The sequence below is a fragment of the Parambassis ranga genome, chromosome 20 (genome assembly GCF_900634625.1).
Source record: "Parambassis ranga chromosome 20, fParRan2.1, whole genome shotgun sequence".
NCBI classification, from domain to species: Eukaryota; Metazoa; Chordata; class Actinopteri; family Ambassidae; genus Parambassis; species Parambassis ranga.
In genome coordinates, this window is record NC_041040.1 from 13,967,737 (window position 1) to 13,985,555 (window position 17,819).

Consider the following 17,819-nt stretch of genomic DNA (forward strand, 5'->3'; position numbering starts at 1 on the left):
GCAGTTCCTAAAACATCACCCCCAAAACGTGTTAAACAGTGTTGTACCATGTCTTTTTCTCTCAACTCACACATCTGACCTGCTTTTTATTCCTTGAGAACCACTTGATAATCATCCATGTTAACACACAGCTCTCAGTGACAGACAGATATTAACACACTGACACTGAAACACACAGACTGACAAGATACAGTCGGTATCAGTAAACTCAGTGAGCCAAGCCAAGTGGATGCAGCTGCAGAGACCAGTCACACTTTAAAGTGCAGCTCATGAACACACTCCTTATATAATCAAACAAGAGCTTCTGTGTATGTGAATAAATGGTTTTTCCAAAACCCAAACGAACAGCAACCAGCTATAGACACACATACAAATGAGCTGCAAAAACAGAGCATGCACACAACAGACGTTTGCGTAATGTAGCACTGAATAATACATAAATTAAGAGCTTTAATTAGTCTGGTCTTAGCCACTGTTAGACTGTCTTACAGAATGGCTGTAGGTTGTACCAATGGTATGGAGTGGCGTGTATGGAGTGTTTGTTATAATAACTTTTATCTTGAATCTGGTTACTTTGTGTGTAGCTTTCAAATAAAACAAAAATCTAATCTGATAAAATTAGCATGTTTTTTACAAGTTTGTCATCTCCACAGGTTTTGAACAATGTCTAGTAGTGTGTGTGTGTGAACTTCAACACCATGCAGACACAAACACACAACCAGAACAGGAAATATCTTAAATGCTAGCTAGCTAGATTCTTTCATACACATGAAATCCACTCATTTACACACACAGGGCTCAAACCTTGCTACAGAAAGGAAGTCAAAACTACAGAGATCTTCAGTTGTGGCTGAGACAACCCTTTAAAGATTTGTAGTCTCAACCAGTCAATTTACATAAAAGCCAAACTCATTCCAACTGTTTACTTTCTTTTCCTCTACATTTGTTAACCACCGTCTCATCTCCCCACTTCAAGCTTATGCAGCGGTGCTCATATAAGCCTCTTTGTCTCAATACAGCACACTACAAGAGAGTCATCTTGTGCATATCTGGAAAGGCTCATACTAACTTTCGAGAAAAGTGACAAAATGAAAAAGTGGGAAATGTATGATTATGCCTCTTTAAATCCTGCACCACTAACCTCCATTCTAATGCAGTCTAAACCCTTTCTCTTTGTTCAAAGCATACAGAGGTTCAAAAAAGTTTTACAGGATAGAGTCTGAGCTGCAGAAAGCATGTTTATATAAACTTACCAGATCTGAGTCCTCACTGCCAGAGTGATACATTTCTGCCCTATCGACTCCGTGCTGCTCGGCCAGGCTGGGAGAAAATCTCCTCAGCTGCTGCCCATCTTCTTTCGGAGCACAGGAACTCCAACCAGCACGACTACAAATTCCCTAGCTCCAGAGGGGAACAACTTTGCCTCTGTAGCCTGTGCAAAGAAAGTTGGAGCTAGAGCAGAAAGTTAGCTTTTCTCAACTCTTCTGTGGCCTACTTTTGTCCCTGAGAGGCAGAGAAAAGACAACCGTCTTTCCCACGCTGGGAGAACACTCCTTCAGAGCACCACGACCATTCTCCAGCCCCAAAAACAAGCCCCCCTGCCCCTCTCCCCTCCCACACACACTCTCTCTCTCTCTCGCTGTCTCACACACACAGCTAGTTAGGAAGTAAGATCTCCGGCCAATGGGGCCGGCCTAAAAATTCCAGAAAGCACCAAAAGCAGCTGCAGAAGCTTTTTATGTCTGTATGTGAGTGTGTGATCTGGGAAATTTACATGTGTTCCACTTTGCCTTCAAGAGGTTAGACTCGGCAGAGAGGAAGGGTAAAGGACAGGACTCCACGTATAGTCTCAACACATGTTGCTGAGACCGAAACGTCAGGAAGTAATTATCTTCACTACATCAACAAAATGCCATATTTGCTTTCATCACTGACGGGACAAAAGCCATTGAAACTTTCCGTCTGGTCATTTCATAGCACACAATCATGCTTGTGTTTAACTTTACCTAAAAGTAGGACAAAGATTTTTTTAGCACAGCAGACAATTAACTCTTACATCCATAAAATTAAAGCCATATAAAAGATGTTTAAGTAATCAAGTGACAGATTGCATCTGGTATGCATCTAAAAACTGTAAAACTGCAGCGGTTACTTGAGAGAAACACACCCCAGATCCATCTCTTTAAAATCTGACATCAGAGGCACTGGAGCTGGGACCATGTGCTCTGTAATCAGACTGCTGTTACGTCAGAGCTCATGTAGACTGACATTTTAAATATTCTCATAGTGGTAAAACATGAGTCAAAAGCTTAGTCATGTGTTCGCGGCATGAAAAAATAACTACATTTTCCTGTCATAAAACAGGAGCAACAACAGAGGAATGCAGCTAAGTCACTGGAAAAAGGCACAAACTGAGCAGTACAGATGAGAACTGAATAAACAGTTGTTCCATTTTATGTCAACCGGTAATATCATACAAGCTCTGAGCTTTGTTCGACATTTTGGTAAAAACACAGATTTTTTTGTGTAGAGTGGAGTGAAAATGTTTTCTGGGCAGGCCGGCCTAAATCCTAGATTATATTGTGTGTGATCAGGGTTAACCCCTTTCTGCGGATTATCATCCAGGGTGTGTGCTCGGCACGTGACAGACTGTGTGATAGTTATCCTCATCTCACCACAACAATGGTTTCAATTCTTGGTCCATTTGTGGGGGCAGAACTAAATCTAAATCTAAATTACAGTGTTAAATACACACACACACACTGAAATGCTATTCTTTACTCCCTTATGTGAATTCCTTGTTGTCCTGGTCATTAAAGAAATGTTTTTATGACTTCCTCATACTTTAGGATCACTTTGAATGATCACATGCCACCCTAATGGCACTGCTTGATGAATCAACTTCATTTTTTGTACAGCACACTATGTTAACATAGTGTATTGTAGTCCAATCCATGTCCTGTGGAAGCAACATGAGGTCAAGGTATATGAAGGTGAAAAGCAGACTCTAATTAGGTTTGGCCTGGAGGCAAAAACCTCAACATGCTGAGCGTGATGACATTTGATTGTGAAGTGTGATCTGGTGTGCACTAAAAATGACTTTTGTTTGTGAAGTAAAAAAAATGGTGAATGCATGATATTACTCATTAATGGACAAAAATGACTAAAAACTCCTGCCATGAGGCCATCCATTTAGGAATGTCTAATTAATACAGTATTATATATTTTAGTATAAACAAAAACATCGGCTCTCCCTGAATGTGCTCTCTGAATGGGATTTGACAGAGCTGGGAAATGAGTGTCAGCGTTGCCTTTGGCTTATCGATTCGTATACATGCACACAATGACGTCAGCAGGCATTCACATTGACAGGCACACAAAGGCCAACAAGGATAGGTTACAAAACCAGCATACAGTAATTGGACCACGAGGTGGAATCAATAAAACATTCCAATGTGTTACACATTGGAAAAAAGACACTGCCAATAGTTGTTTCCTTTCATCATGTGCTAACTAATAAGTCACCTTGTACAGTATGGAGCTCTCTGCCCTAACATATTGTGATCATTTATCCAAAAAAAACACCAGATGAAAGAAAGAATCACAATCCCTCCTCGGCCTCAAGAGAAAAACCCCAAAACTGACAGAGTCATTTACCGTTAGCGAGCAGCTCAGTCCCCATTGTCCCACAACATTTCAGCGATCACACCTGCGTACTTTCAGTAATAGGACAGTCTCCAGAGGCACCAGACAAAATCAGGAGTGGACACAGGTGCCTGACAGTTTCATGCTAGTGTGCACTGCACAGTGGCCACCATTCACGATTAAAGTCTAAAACAAACCTCTCAACACCTGCTGTACAGTGATAAAAAAAAAAATCAATTTATTGACGTAATGCATTAAAAAACAACATCAGCAGTGTTTTTTTTCTGTCATACATGCCCCTATAACAGGCCACACAATGACATTTAGTAAACCTAAAAAGACCACTAATGGGCTAAAATACACTACAATTAGATCACTGAGGAAATGTCAGTGGTCAATGGCCCCACCAAAGCAGGGTTTAGCTGTGCCAAGAATGCTATTACACAAATGAAACTCTCCAAGAGGCTTTCAATTGCTTTTAGATAAATCTTTCATTTTGCCTGGAACAGAATATCCCCCGGGTTTGTACCACTGAACAACGTTATTTTACCCTAATTTAACAATAACTTATTTAGCAGGTATGGCTCTTCATTCAGATTATACAGTAACCCTTTACGGTCAGGAATCTGTACTAGAGACAATAGTTTAACTTTTACCTAACCTAATAAAGGCCGCCAGATCCACTTTGTTTCATGTGTGATGAACATGTATTTGGTCCAAATAATTCCAGAGAAAGTGATGTCAATAAGCTTGCTAATATTGTGTCATTCTGTTAAATGAGAAATTTTAGTTAAATTAGTTAAAGAGTTGCGGTAATTTCTCAAATGTTTTCTTTGACTAGACCAGTTTAAAAAAATCAAGGATTAATGGACCTAAAGTGGGATTGCACTGATGCTGATGCAAATTATCCAGATCAGGCTGGTGAATCCATGCTGTGCCTGATGTGACTGTGATTCACATCTAATGAAATCCCCGGGGCCAGCAGCCAGAATCTGACTGAGGTTACCTAGCTACAGCACACGCCAGGCCACTTGAGCCCCAGGACCATCTCTAATTACAGACAGTAAAAGAAAGAAAAAGAGGAACAAAGCAGGCAGACAGAGAAGGAAAAAAAAGATGGAGTATGAAAAAGTGATGGAGGTGGAGGATAAGAAGAGAAATAGAAGCCACAGCTGTTCTGTTTCCTGTTGCCTCTCGGAGCAACTTGAGAGCTCGACTGCTGTTTCCTTCACTCCACCTTAGGGCATCCCGCTAGCATGTGTACCAAACCTGAGAATAGCACTGAACCTGCGCATACTCATCATGCAAATGAGGCCAGCTTCTTAAAAAATGCATTTCTTAGCTCAAACAAACTCATGCCATTTGGGAAATACAGAGAGCAGGAAAGTTCAAGCTGAATCAATCTTATCCCCACTAAAAGTAAACAGTCAAATCAAGCTTACCCATCCCAAGATGTGTTTAGCCCGTGGAGACAAAGGAAGCCTGTCAAGCATGCCCAAGGGAATGAAGATCATGAGCTCAGACTTTGTGGAGAGCTAAGCAAAGCAAACACTTTATGAAGCGCTGACATGTACAACTGTACAATGTTCGGCGACAGCAGTGCAACGTGTGGTGCTAACCGAGTCACTTCACGCTCGCTGAACACATCAACACATCGGCTGTTCCACATGGAGTCATAGGAAAAACTCTTCAGCCAACAAGCTGGGACCGTTGTGACCAATAGAGTCACGCATAGGTCAGGAAAACACAGACAGAGGGGTGACACTTACTATATACAGCCTGCACAAAAAAAGCCTGCACACATACTAGTACAAAATACAGAAGTTGTGTGGAGTATGCTGGACAATGTTTGGACAGAGGGTCTAGCCATCAAATTAGTAGTAAGGACATTTCAGACATTAACTTTGCTACATATACCGGGTATGTCTGATAAGAAGCCCAGTATTCCCTACTGATACCATACATATATATACACTATATAGTGCTAGACAGAGTTTTGCACAGCATTTGTGAGGACAGCCACAAAAAGGCTCCACACAGCTGACGCAGCAGTTTACTACACATTTCCCATAGAGACATGATCAATTGCTAATATAGCTTTAACCATTACATAACCCTAAGCAGCACAAAATGTCAAGAAAAAAAATTCTTTGCATTACTTATTTTCTAAAGATAAGCACAGGAATACACAAAAACCTCTATCAAAAACAAAAAAATATATAATAATAATTGGACCCAGAGTGCCTTAATGTTCATTTCTGTTTTAAGTTGTATAAATTAATTCTCACCAATTCAAGTTTCTCTCACACACAGAAAAAACTCAACACACCATCTTAGCCATTTTTGCTCCTGTGCCCAAGAGGCATCTGACTTTTACAGTCAAACTGTTTGAGCCATCCGGTGAGATGATCATCCGCTTTGGTCATCAAACACTCCTCTGCATACTGTGTATCTTTACGGAAGGGAGGGTATAGTACACTGCACACAATAACACCGACGGGGGTGATTGCTTGCGCCCACTTGATCCCCTCACTCACTTTGAAATGATTGCTTCTCTCAGTAAGGAGATTTAAATCTGCTTTAGCCTTTCAACCAATTCAGGATTTAGTGTAGAAGAAATGACTGACATGAAACAAGGTTAGAAGCTGTGAAAAGCTGTTCTTTATACCCTGGAAGATAGTGGTAGCTTCAGTTCAGTGAGAGAAAGGTGAAACGTTCCCAGCCAAAGCAACAATACCATATTGTATAAATCACTTTTCTCAGCTGACAACAACTTTACATCAGCCAACAAGTGCAGATGGCTAGCTACAATAAAAGCGACCAACCCGTTTAACAGTTTCATGGCACACTGGCATTAGCTTCTTAAACACAGTCTTTCACTGGATCCGTTTGAGTTATCTGCACACGGAAAGAGAAAGATGACCCTACAGGTTGTCTTTCACTTGCAAAAGTGCCTTGTGATCGTCAATGTTTGTCTGCATGTCTAAAACACACAAGACACAAGTTCCACAACAAACCATGATTAAAAAACTACTTACATGCAAAGTATGCTAAGAGCAATTCGAGCATGTTAGGCCCATGTTACGAGACAGACTACACAACACCTTCTCAGCAAACAAAACTACACAACAAGCCCTACAAGTGATGCAAAAGCAAGAACCACAACTATTAGTACATGCTCTGGATGGAGAAGTATAGTGCTCATACAGAAACAAGGACAGGTTCAGTTTTTTTTATTATTTACCTTTGGCTTCTTAGGCATGCTCGTTCTCCCACAATGCCCAGGACACCTGTGTCGCCTCTCCGCTCCACAGCGACTGTAATGAATTATGCAAATCCCCTGGTTTTTGTTCAGAGTACCATGACCCAGGAGTGCAAGCAGCTGACGCCTGGCATAAAAAAAAAAACCAACCTCTCTGCCTCTCAGTCAAAAAGGGATAACACTGACTGCTGTGCTGCTCCTAAATACATCTGGCACAGGTGATATTAAGAGGAGAGGAAGTGAGACATGGTCGTACTCGAGAGCTCTTCTAGCAGCAAGAGTCATGCCTCATGTGGAGTGAAGCGGACACACACACTGTCGTGGGCACAAGTGGACACACACACAGACACACACACAGAGTCAAGTGTTTAAGCTCTGCAGTGTCATATTAGCTCTGAAGTGTTTTTCTTGTGCTGGCTGGACATTAAGCTTTAATTTCAGAGTGTAACATCTGTTGCACTGTCTACTATACAACGCAGACTGACACACACACAAACACACACCTTAAAACGCTCTATCAACAGTTAATAGTGACTGTCAGCCTCTGTGTCACAGAGGAGTCTGTGGTGCTCTGTGGCTGGGCTGCAGAGGTAGAGCTTACTGCTGTAGTAAAACATGTGACCTCCTGCAGCTGTACATCCATTGCCAGACAGACAGTCAGTAACAGCACCATCTGGAGTCCTAATCCGCCTGGCACTGGCCACCTCTGTGATTATAAATGTGGCCCTCAAAGTCATTAGGCTTATTGGATAGACAAATAAGATACCTGGGATCAGAGCACTACAGAGAAACCTAGTCTCTGCAGAAACAATGATGCAACCAAAATGGTTTGGTAGGGATAATGACAATGAACAACAGCAGTAAGCATAGAGGGAAACAACAAAGGCTAAGCCAGTGTTTTTTTTTTTCATGTGGCAAAAGGTTTGTGTATCTGCCTTGATTGAGGTTGATATGGATGGCTTTAGTGCTAGCCACATTAGGGCCGCAAACCTATTTTTCCCTACCAACCTACTAAATTCCAATACATGTCTACAAACTGGGCTCCAATGATATTCAACCACAAATTCTACCAACCATCCAGATGACTGAAGAAAACAAACTTAACAAAAAATACCCTCTGAATGTTCATATTTACACTGAAATATGCATTTGTATGCCCACATTCATTCATTCCTTTCCAACTGTGTCACAGTTTTTCCACCACACAATTAACCTTTGCATACATAACTTTTCATACTATCAAGGGCAAAGTGCTCTTAAATGTGACACACAGCAGAGAAAATATGTTTTTTTAATTAATATTTTAGGTTTCCTGTACTGCAAATCTGTCTACTGAAAAATGTCTTGTGAAGTGCAGTGAGTGTCAATTGTCCATAAGACTCAAAATAAAGTAATTTCAGTAGTTTCAGTAATATGAGACACAATGAATTGGCATTATTCCACGAGCCTTTAAAGCCCTTTACTCAACTTTCTTTTTTGTTTGTCTGGACAGGAACTCTCAGGTTCAGCGTGAGGACACAGAGCTGGGCTGCACAAAGCAGCAGCGTGACATATGCGCCATATGGGTGGGTTGAGGGAAATTGGAGCAGCGTTTCCCTCCGGAGGAAAACACATAAGTACATCTCTATTCATGCACACGCGCACATGTATGATATACTGGACAGAGATGACAAAAGTATTCACAATGTCAAACATGCACGTTTGTTTAGGGAGAGCATACCATATGGTGTATATGGAGGACAATTAAGCCTCAGGTTCATTACACCATGATTGTGTCACATGCACCTCATATGCACTACAGTGGCTGGAGGTTGCACGGCTGCAGAATCAGAAACATAAAATGTCCACATGCAGACAGACAGTGGATTCAGTAGTAAATCACAACTGCACCCTGTGCTCTCTCTTCCCTACCCCACCCCCCTTTTCCCAAGTAGCTGATTTCATCCTCGCAAAGCCACTCTCACTCTAATCTCCCCTTATCCGTCTGCACTGGCAAAGAATCACATATCAAACTCACACACATTAAAAAACCTGGGACATCATAACAGAAAATGATGGTTTAGCTATTGTGTTCATCAGATGCAAAAAAGTTATGCGGTCTTTTCAAGATTCCTCCTCAAGTTACTTTGATTTATAATTTAAACTTTTCAACATCTGTCATATTTGTTGTAATGCAGGCAGAGTTGGCAGACTGATAACCAGATTTCATAAAGGGGGCATGTAGTAGCTTGTTGTTATATAATATCTAAATCTCTAAGCCTCTCTTTGGAATAGCCATTGGGGTACAGGAGCATCAAAAATCAATGAAAATACACAGCAGTAGTCTCTACTTAATCTGTTAAACCAAAAAATCTCATAAATAGCAAAGCAAATAATATCCCACAGCTTTTTTTTCTTTTTAAAGCAAACACAACAAATAGTACAGTTTAAAAGTACAGGAGAAAATTAACTATACACAACACACCTGACTTACCCATGAGACATTTTTATTCTTGGTTTGTTTGATCATGGCAACAAGGTAGACCAGTTATGTGCCGAGAGGAGCCCCCTCCTCAGCAAATTTCAGCCCCACAGCCTGTTGCTGGTCTGAGCCGGATCAGGGGTGATGGCTGGGGGCACGTCGCACTCAGCCATAGGTCATCATCAACACTGCAAACCAGCACGCCCAAAATGCCTGCTCTGAATAAATCCAGCATCTGTCAGAGGGTTGGGGGAGTGACACCATGCTACACCCAGAGAAGGAGGAAGTTTTCAGGCTCCTTCACCAGGGAAAATAGTCAACATCACGCAGGAAATATCCAGAAAACTCAAGAGCCTCTTCCTCCTGACAGCAAACAGTGACCTGATGGACTGATTATGTATTCACGCTGAGTATGAATATGAAACATCCCAGCAGGTTTAACCCCGCCCTGCTGAGCCTTAGCATGCACCCAATCGCGGAGCAGATCTTTGTGGCCAGCTCCCAAGGGTGAGCTTATAGAAGTATTAGGATGAACATAAGAAGAGCACAGAGCTCTTCACTAACAGGTCAGCGACACCTCCACATATAAGAATGTAAATAAAACAGAAAACAGCAGAGAGAAACTTAAAGTAACTCAGATCATTTGTAGGTGCCTCATCCACTCATTACACTCCTCTCTTTTCTGTTTTATCTCTGCTCTCTTCCTTTCCACCTACTTAATGGCACTTTCCCTTCTCTACACTCCTCCTTCCCTCCATCTCTCCCACTCTCTGGGGTACATCTTCTCGCCCGCCTGATACCTGTTGTCATGGCACCTCTTTGCTAGGAGACAAATACCATGGCAGATAGTAAGAAAACGCTCTCTCTCCCCACTCTCTCTTTCTCTGATCCCGTTTCAGTCAGTGCTCTCTGATCCAAAAATAAGTTCTCTCTCTCTAGGAACAATTTAGCCTCTAAATGTTGCACTGACTTTCTAACCTTCGCAGCCCAACTCATTTTTTCTTTCTCTTGTACCAACACCACCTCTCCATCAGCTCCACACTTCTCATAGTCTATTTGCAGTAGCCGATTCTGATTACCCTGAAAAGATCATTGAGTTCCGTCATTTTTGAATTCTGATTTGAATAGCAGCACTTGGTGGAATTGAGCCACAGAGCAGCTATAGAATAGCACTGCAATTGCACAATGCAATGAACAATCTAATCAATTAGTGCTTGACGAGAATGTGTCAAAAACTAAGCTCCTAGTTTTGATAGACAAAAGTATGGTGTAGATGAATCAATCTTTACTTAAACCTCTTTAAAAAACAATTTAGAACCATTGCCTTTTCAAAGTCTACATTTATGGCCAAAAACGAATTCTTCATTACTGTGAAACCATTACACATAACAGTTTTTCTTACGATTGTTTCCTAGCAGGAGAGGGTGCATGCTGCTGTCTTAATTAAGATCTTTTTTTGTGCGGCAAGTCAGAGTGCTTCAGGTTAAAGTCTGTCTAATGAAATGCAATGATATTTTTGCTGCTTCTCCTTTTCAGATAAAGTAAGGTGTAGGAACCACCCTGGTTACTAAGAAAATGAGGAAGAGATTTGTTCTGACTGTTTGTCTATCCCAAACACTATGCCATGTCAAAAAATATTGAAAAAATAAATATTGAGTTAATGGTTGGCAGGTCACAAATCAGAAAAAGAAAACTGCGTTTTTTTATACTTGGGAAGCTGATCCCCAAGGAGGTTTGGTATTTTTGCTAGAATAAGTGAAGTTATTAAGCCAAGAGTCAAGGCTTTAAAGTGAGACTTTCATACAGCTTCTGATCCATTTTTAACGTCTGTCAGTCTAATTAATTGTCTCTAGTATCCATATGGGCCAGCAGCCCTCCTCTTGTGCACAAGGTTGTCTGCATCTCTTTGCTGTTAATTGGCCTCAAAGAACATCTGCTCCTGTTTTAAGTGATGCTTGGTTTGGTCTGAGGTGCCAATTTAACATGTGTGAGCAGAGGCTACATGTCCTTCATCACTTTAATATCAGTTTATCTGCATGTCTTTGGAAGAAATTGACACTAAGTGCAATCAGGTATGTTGAAAATAAAGTTTGAAAAAGCAAGCTTTAAAGCTACACTAACAGCAAAACATATCTGAGAGACTTCTTTCTACGGGCATGCACTGTAGAATGACGTAACAATGCTAATAAAGGGAATTACTGAACAAAACATGCCAGAAATTTCAAGCCTCACAAAAATTGATGACGCCACTCCAGCCTTCAAAAGCAGCTGTTTTCCACTGATAACAGCAACCTAGCCAACATGGCTAAAGGCAAGACAATATATTTCCCCACATTTTTTGAGAACTTAGAGAAATATTTAGCTGATAAAGACATAATACATCCTCATTCCACTAATCACCTGCATATAACACAGTATAGTTTGTAGGAAATGAGCTGCATGTTTCTGCCCATGACTTCACTACCACTGACCAGTGAGAGTTTTAAAACTCAGACTGTCAGTTGTAACTGAACCAGGGTCAGTGCACTCAGTGTCACTGACATCAGTGTTTCCAGGCAGGAGTAGAGCTATACGCTACACAGGCCGCCACAGACACATACATCTCAGTTTCCAGTCCAATGGTGAGGCAATAGATTATCTAAACGCAGTAAAAATCCAACTAAATCAGAGACATTCCTGTGGGCCTCTGTGGACAATTAGCTGCTCAGTTTCCGGACATTTCCATATTCTTCGGAAAAGTGAAAGAAAGCATGCTTGCTGCCAGGGAAACCCTGCTTCAGTGTATTCTGCACTGGTTTGACACTCCCTCCATGGGCGTGCATCCCAATGCCTGGAAAACTGGGAATTCCAGGTCACACTTTTTTTTCTTTTTTTTTTTTAATGGAAGCTCAGCTGAACACCAGCACACACTCAAATTTCTGGAAAAAATTACACTCATCTGTGCAGCTCTCCAGAGCTTTTTCTCATCCATTATGTAGTCACCTCAGAGCCTGTATCAGGTAAAGGTCTCTACTTACAGACAACTATGAAGAAATCAGTACAAAATGTTGAACAAGGGAGTGAATACTGTTGACAGTGATTATCAGGAGACTTCTCCACTCGCACCACAAGTCAATATTTCACAGTAATTGCTGTGACATATGATGCAGGCATTTTTTTATTTATTTTTTTATTTTATTGTTTATGCCCAAATTAACATATGGTCAACTAAGATGGTAGAAAATAGTAAGCATTCAACCTCTTCTTGAGTGCCAGTATTGAGTTTTTAAGGTAGATTAATGCTAAATTAAGATTGTCTTAACAAATGTATCGCTGCACATCTCTCATTTTTGAATAGGAGTTTCAGGAACAGAGGCAGAAAATCATAGGGTGCAATAAGCATGAGAATGCATTATTTATGCATCAGCTCATTTATATTACCATCTATAATAAAATAACCGCTTATTTTCTTGCCTTTTCCACTTGTGGTTCAGCAAGAAAATAGACCAGGCAATGGAACAAGTAGTAGTAGGTTGTGAGCTGAATGTGAGTCCTGTCTGAACACTTGAATTGGTTAACAGCGTGCCGAAAAGAAGGAAAAGGAAGCCACTTCAGTGCTTTCACTGTCTGAACCCAGGTTAAATATAGTGGTAGTGCAGTTCTGGCCACATAGTACCTCTGAATTTTCATTCATAAGCAAACCTAAGTCACTTTTCTTTGACTTTTCGGTATGCAACTCAACTTATGCATAGTATTTGCTACTGCTGCTACATCGTGGTATACAGGAAAGCCTAGAAAACAAAAGGGGGAATATAGTAGGCCCTGCTGTCTTCAATTAGCCGAGTTTCCGTGAGGAGTGTCTGGGACTGGCTACACAGTCTGTCAGACGGAGTCCCATCCGGCCGGGTCTCCGTGCTCCACATTCCATCCAGAGCAGAATTGTGTTCCGCCCCATTTCAGACGTAAAACGGAGGTTTGGTGCTCCATATTGGAAACATGTGAGAGGACTGTCATAGAAGGAGCGGCGTGTCACGGCAGCTGGGGTCCTTGCAAGTTCAGCACTGCACACAGCACTGACCTCTGCCAAAATCTCTGGTTTTTAAGTCTACTCATTATATTAATTTCAGCACACACAGTAATTAAATATAAACACATGTTGATACTCTGCAGTGAATTGTTTGTTTTCATGCAAACACCTTACTCATGGGGCTTAGATGCTCCGGTGTGGCGTTTCAACAGCTGGTCCTACACTAATCCACTCATCAGTTAAATTAAAGCTTACTCAGTTGTGCAGTCAGTGTTGATCCTACTGCAGTGCCTGTCACACAAACCAGACTGTGCAACTAACAGTTGTGTGACCTCTGAGCATTTTTCCTTCCCCACAATATCTGGGATAAAATTTTTGTTCCAGTTCAGAGCCAGGACCCTTCAAACTCCACATTTCTAGACAGAATACGTCATAATGGGCGCACATGTCTTGGTTCTTATTCAAAATCTTCTCTGAATGAGGGTGAAAAAAAGCAGGCTTCTTTTGGATTTGTAGAAACAAATGGTGCATCACTTGCAGCTACAGTATAGCAGGCAGAACTGTGCACTCATTAGTTGTTCCTTCAATCCGAATCTGGAAACATTTGTCTTAACAAATTACTTCAAAGCGCCATTTGTTTTGGTCTGTGTGAGGTCACACAGTCTTATTTAAGCAAGTGGCACATGTTCACCCATTATGTTATCAGATGTTTACTTTGATCCTGCTGGAATAAAACATCTTACATAAAGAACAACATCAAGGCTTTATCTGGTAACTGCTAACTAATTATTTCTAATCTATAAAACCTAAGCAATATATTTGACTCTTACCTTTATAATCTTAAAAATCGAGAATTTAAAAATATAAAATCTGTCATAAAAACGTTATGTTTGAGCCTTGGCAATGTTAAAAGAATAACTTTTCAGTGTAGAACTGGTGAGCAAAGTGTAACATGGCCATCTAGTGGTAAAACTCAATTAGAGAGGAGCATCTGCAGTGCTGGAGGGTTGTGTGGAACAGGGAAAAACACCCGGATTTGTTGCATTGTTCCTGTGATGACCATTGTTTACTGGAGACTGCAGAATAGAAATAACATATTCCTCTTCCTTTGTGCTATACTAAAGCCATCTGCAGCTAAATGACTAAAAAGGACTGTATGTATGCATCATTATATTTTAATGTCTAGGGACCATAACCCACATTGTTATCTTACTGCATTTTATAAAACTACACAGGCTGTATTCTAATCCTGCACGAGCACACAAAAAGACACATGAAATAAAACAGCAAAGCCCCATAAACTCAAACTGTCATGTTCCTGCAGTGTGAACTCCTAGTGTTCAAAACATTACAACCTCAGCTCTCTGTCCAAACCCTAGAATAAATATGAAATAAAACATTTATCACGTCTGGCTGCAGGCACAGTGAGAGCTCTGCAGAAAAACACTGTCAGTTCAGTGCAAGTGAAATATTTTAGCTAAATCCTGCAGCATTCATGACTGTTTTGGATCTACAGTGAGAGAAATCTACAGTGGCAGGCAACAGTGATGAACATTGTGGGAAAATGCTGGCAGGCATCCACTCAGATTGGTGCTGTGACATTTTCAGCAAAGTTGTGCATGTGCAAAAACACCTGCACACATGATCTCTGAATTATTAATGTAACAGAAGCCTTCATGAAACAATTATAATGAAGCACATGAAGCACATACTGGCAGCTTTATCAGCTTCTTAATCTCTCACACACGCAGTCTGTCCTCTAACCTCTGTGGTAAATAAGCATCAAAGCCACAAACTCACATATGGAAGCTCTGCTCTCCGGCGATGGCCCAGCCCACAGCACGGCATGAAGGGGACCAGGGAGGGGAGGAACGGACGGCCGTCTCACAGACTCCCTGTCAGGCAGCAACATCTACTCAGCCTCGGTCCATGCCTGCAGACTTGACCCACAGGGTTGCAGACCACCGAAACGCAGATGAGATGACAATAACAGGAGAGATCCTTGATGGAGGAGTAAGCAGAGGGAGTGGAGGGTATCCACACCAGCCCCCTACTTATGTCCTCCCCTCCCCACGTGTGCACCTATCTTTATCCGATTCAGAAAACTCTGAGCATTCAAAAAGTCAGAATTAGATTTTCCCTCCCTCCTCATCTTCTACCCATCTCCAGACTGTGGCAACAGCAGAGTCCACCAGTTAACAGCGAGGTGTATGTCTGAACAGTTTACCCCACCCCGAAATCTGTACACGCTCCAGCAGATCTTGCTGCCAAATCCTCTGCAGCGCTGCTGCGCTGTGACAGAGATGTACAGTTGCAGGCTGGCACGCTGGTTCAGCTGATGGTGGATTTAGACACACTCATCATCACACACAAGTTCCTTGTCATGACGGGGAGGAGGTGGAGTTCTGAGTGTCCTTTACTGACCGCTGTCCCTTCCTTACTAATGGAGGACACCGCCTCTATATTCCCCGCCTCTTCTCTTTCCTTTCATCCAGGGTTCAGTCTGTTTTAAAAGCTTAACACACACACGCACACACACGACTTGACCGTGACTTTGAGCCTTCCCTTTTTTCCTCCAGGTTTTATAGCTTCTTCTTTTTTTCCTGTGTCATGACTCCGTCCTCATTTGCATTGCATTACCCTTCATACTTTCTCTGTGTGAGTGTTTAGAACAGGCACTGAGACAGCTGCTGGTTGCTGAAGAGATTGCACGGTGCTTTCATCTTACAGAACCAGTGTGTGATGTGTGTGTGTGTGTCTCTTGTGCAGAAGAGGAAGCAGGCGCGCAACTGCCTGTGGTGCAGAGGGAAGAAGTATTCTTGCTCTGTTCAGTCGCAACATAGGACTGAATGTGACCGCAGTAGTGGAGTGACTGTTTCTTTCTTCCTTGTCATCCCATGCCTCCTCCCTACTCTTGTCCTTCCCCCCACTGCGTCCAGGTGATTGAGCACATAGTGACATGGAGCCTCACCACTACATCCTACATCCTAACTGCTATGTCAGCTAGAACTGCACATACAGTTTTCATGTCTCTCTGTTCAATGAAAAACACATGGTGGGAATGCAAAGGTAATATTCATACACACATGACTGTAACAGTGTTATGATGACAATGATTTAACAGCACCCTTTTTTACAACAATATTAGTCAATATAATTCACAACTGATGTACCAGTAGGCCTATAAATAAGCTTTAACATTGCATATTTTCTTTTTTAATTATAAGAATTTATAACACAAACTAATATAAATGCAAATCACAAAACACGTAGATCGAATCCAAGTTATATCAGTTTAGGAAACTGTGGCTCAGGTATGTGCTACTCCCCTATCTCACCTTCTGTGACTCATGCTAATTCATTTTCAGTCTTCTTAATATGAATATTGTGCACAGTTGTTTTTTAAGAATCAGTTGGTATTGTTCCTCAGACAGGGGTTGTTTTTCCAGTAGAACAACAACATGATTTCTGCTGTCACACAGTGCTGTGTCAAGATAAAGACAAACTGTTTCCTGTCTACACAAATCAGAAGTCATTGATTTCTTTGTTTTCTTTCTTTCTCCTTTTGCATTGAATATCTACACTATGGGCCATAGTTTTATAATAAATTTAATATATGTTAGACACAATAACACAAACCCTCATCATTACAAGGTTTGCCCCATCTCCTATATACACCCTAATAAACACAGGTTTTAATAATGCCCTCCTGTTTGGGCCTGATTTGGGCAAAGATGATTGTTGTCGACATGAGTAGATAGCATTGAGAATATTATAAATCCAGTTCACAAGTTAAAAGTTTTTATTGTCTTGCTAGTATGGAAAGCTATAATAATCATAGATACAATTAAAGGAAACACTTAATTTTACGGTGTTGCCTTTTGGTGTCTATCATTTGTCTGTTCTATTAACAATTAATGAAGTTAAAAAATATATTGTAGTTTCTTTTCAGTTAAAATAAATAGAACTATGCTCTGAAGATGTTTACTTGAATTTTGCAATGTTCAAGTCCAGTGTTGATGCTAAACTGAGAATACCATTTAACATGAAAGTGAAAAAGGTTTTCCTGACTCCTCGAACTGTTGAACAATACCTTTAAAATACTAAACTTAAATGCAGGGGGAATGCTGTAATAAACAGTGTATGTCAGGAAACCAGTAACCCTGTACTGATGGTGTGTAGCCTGTAGGAAAGCTTTCCGCAAATCAGTGATAGTATCAAAATCTATATATCTCCTGAGGTCTGACAAACACTCAGCCCAACATAAACCTGGTATGGTCTTTCATCAGTGTGGAAGCTCTTTTAGTTTACTGCCAATATTTCACAGGCTGACATGTGTCTGTGGTGATGGAAAGGCATCATTATGAACACAAAGCTGTGCACCTTACAGTGAGAGGAATCCTATTTATCAGTTAACCTGTCAGAGGCTGTCCCTCTTTTGAGAA

General features: G+C 41.2%; 1 protein-coding gene across 4 annotated transcripts in view; it reads right to left on the reverse strand.

Moving 5' to 3' along the window:
- cacnb2a (calcium channel, voltage-dependent, beta 2a) overlaps nt 1–17,819 on the reverse strand; it is a 48,470-nt gene that overhangs the window by 24,843 nt on the left and 5,808 nt on the right. Inside the window, exon 1 of one of the 4 annotated variants that reach the window (XM_028433073.1) lies at nt 15,175–15,265. The exons of 2 other annotated variants lie outside the window; for them this stretch is intronic. In XM_028433073.1, the coding sequence (XP_028288874.1) occupies nt 15,175–15,222 (48 nt within the window). In that variant the 5' untranslated portion in view covers nt 15,223–15,265. Of the gene's footprint in view, nt 1–1,253; nt 1,531–15,174; nt 15,266–17,819 lie in introns of those variants that run through there. One more of the 4 variants, XM_028433074.1, reaches the window with a different exon arrangement.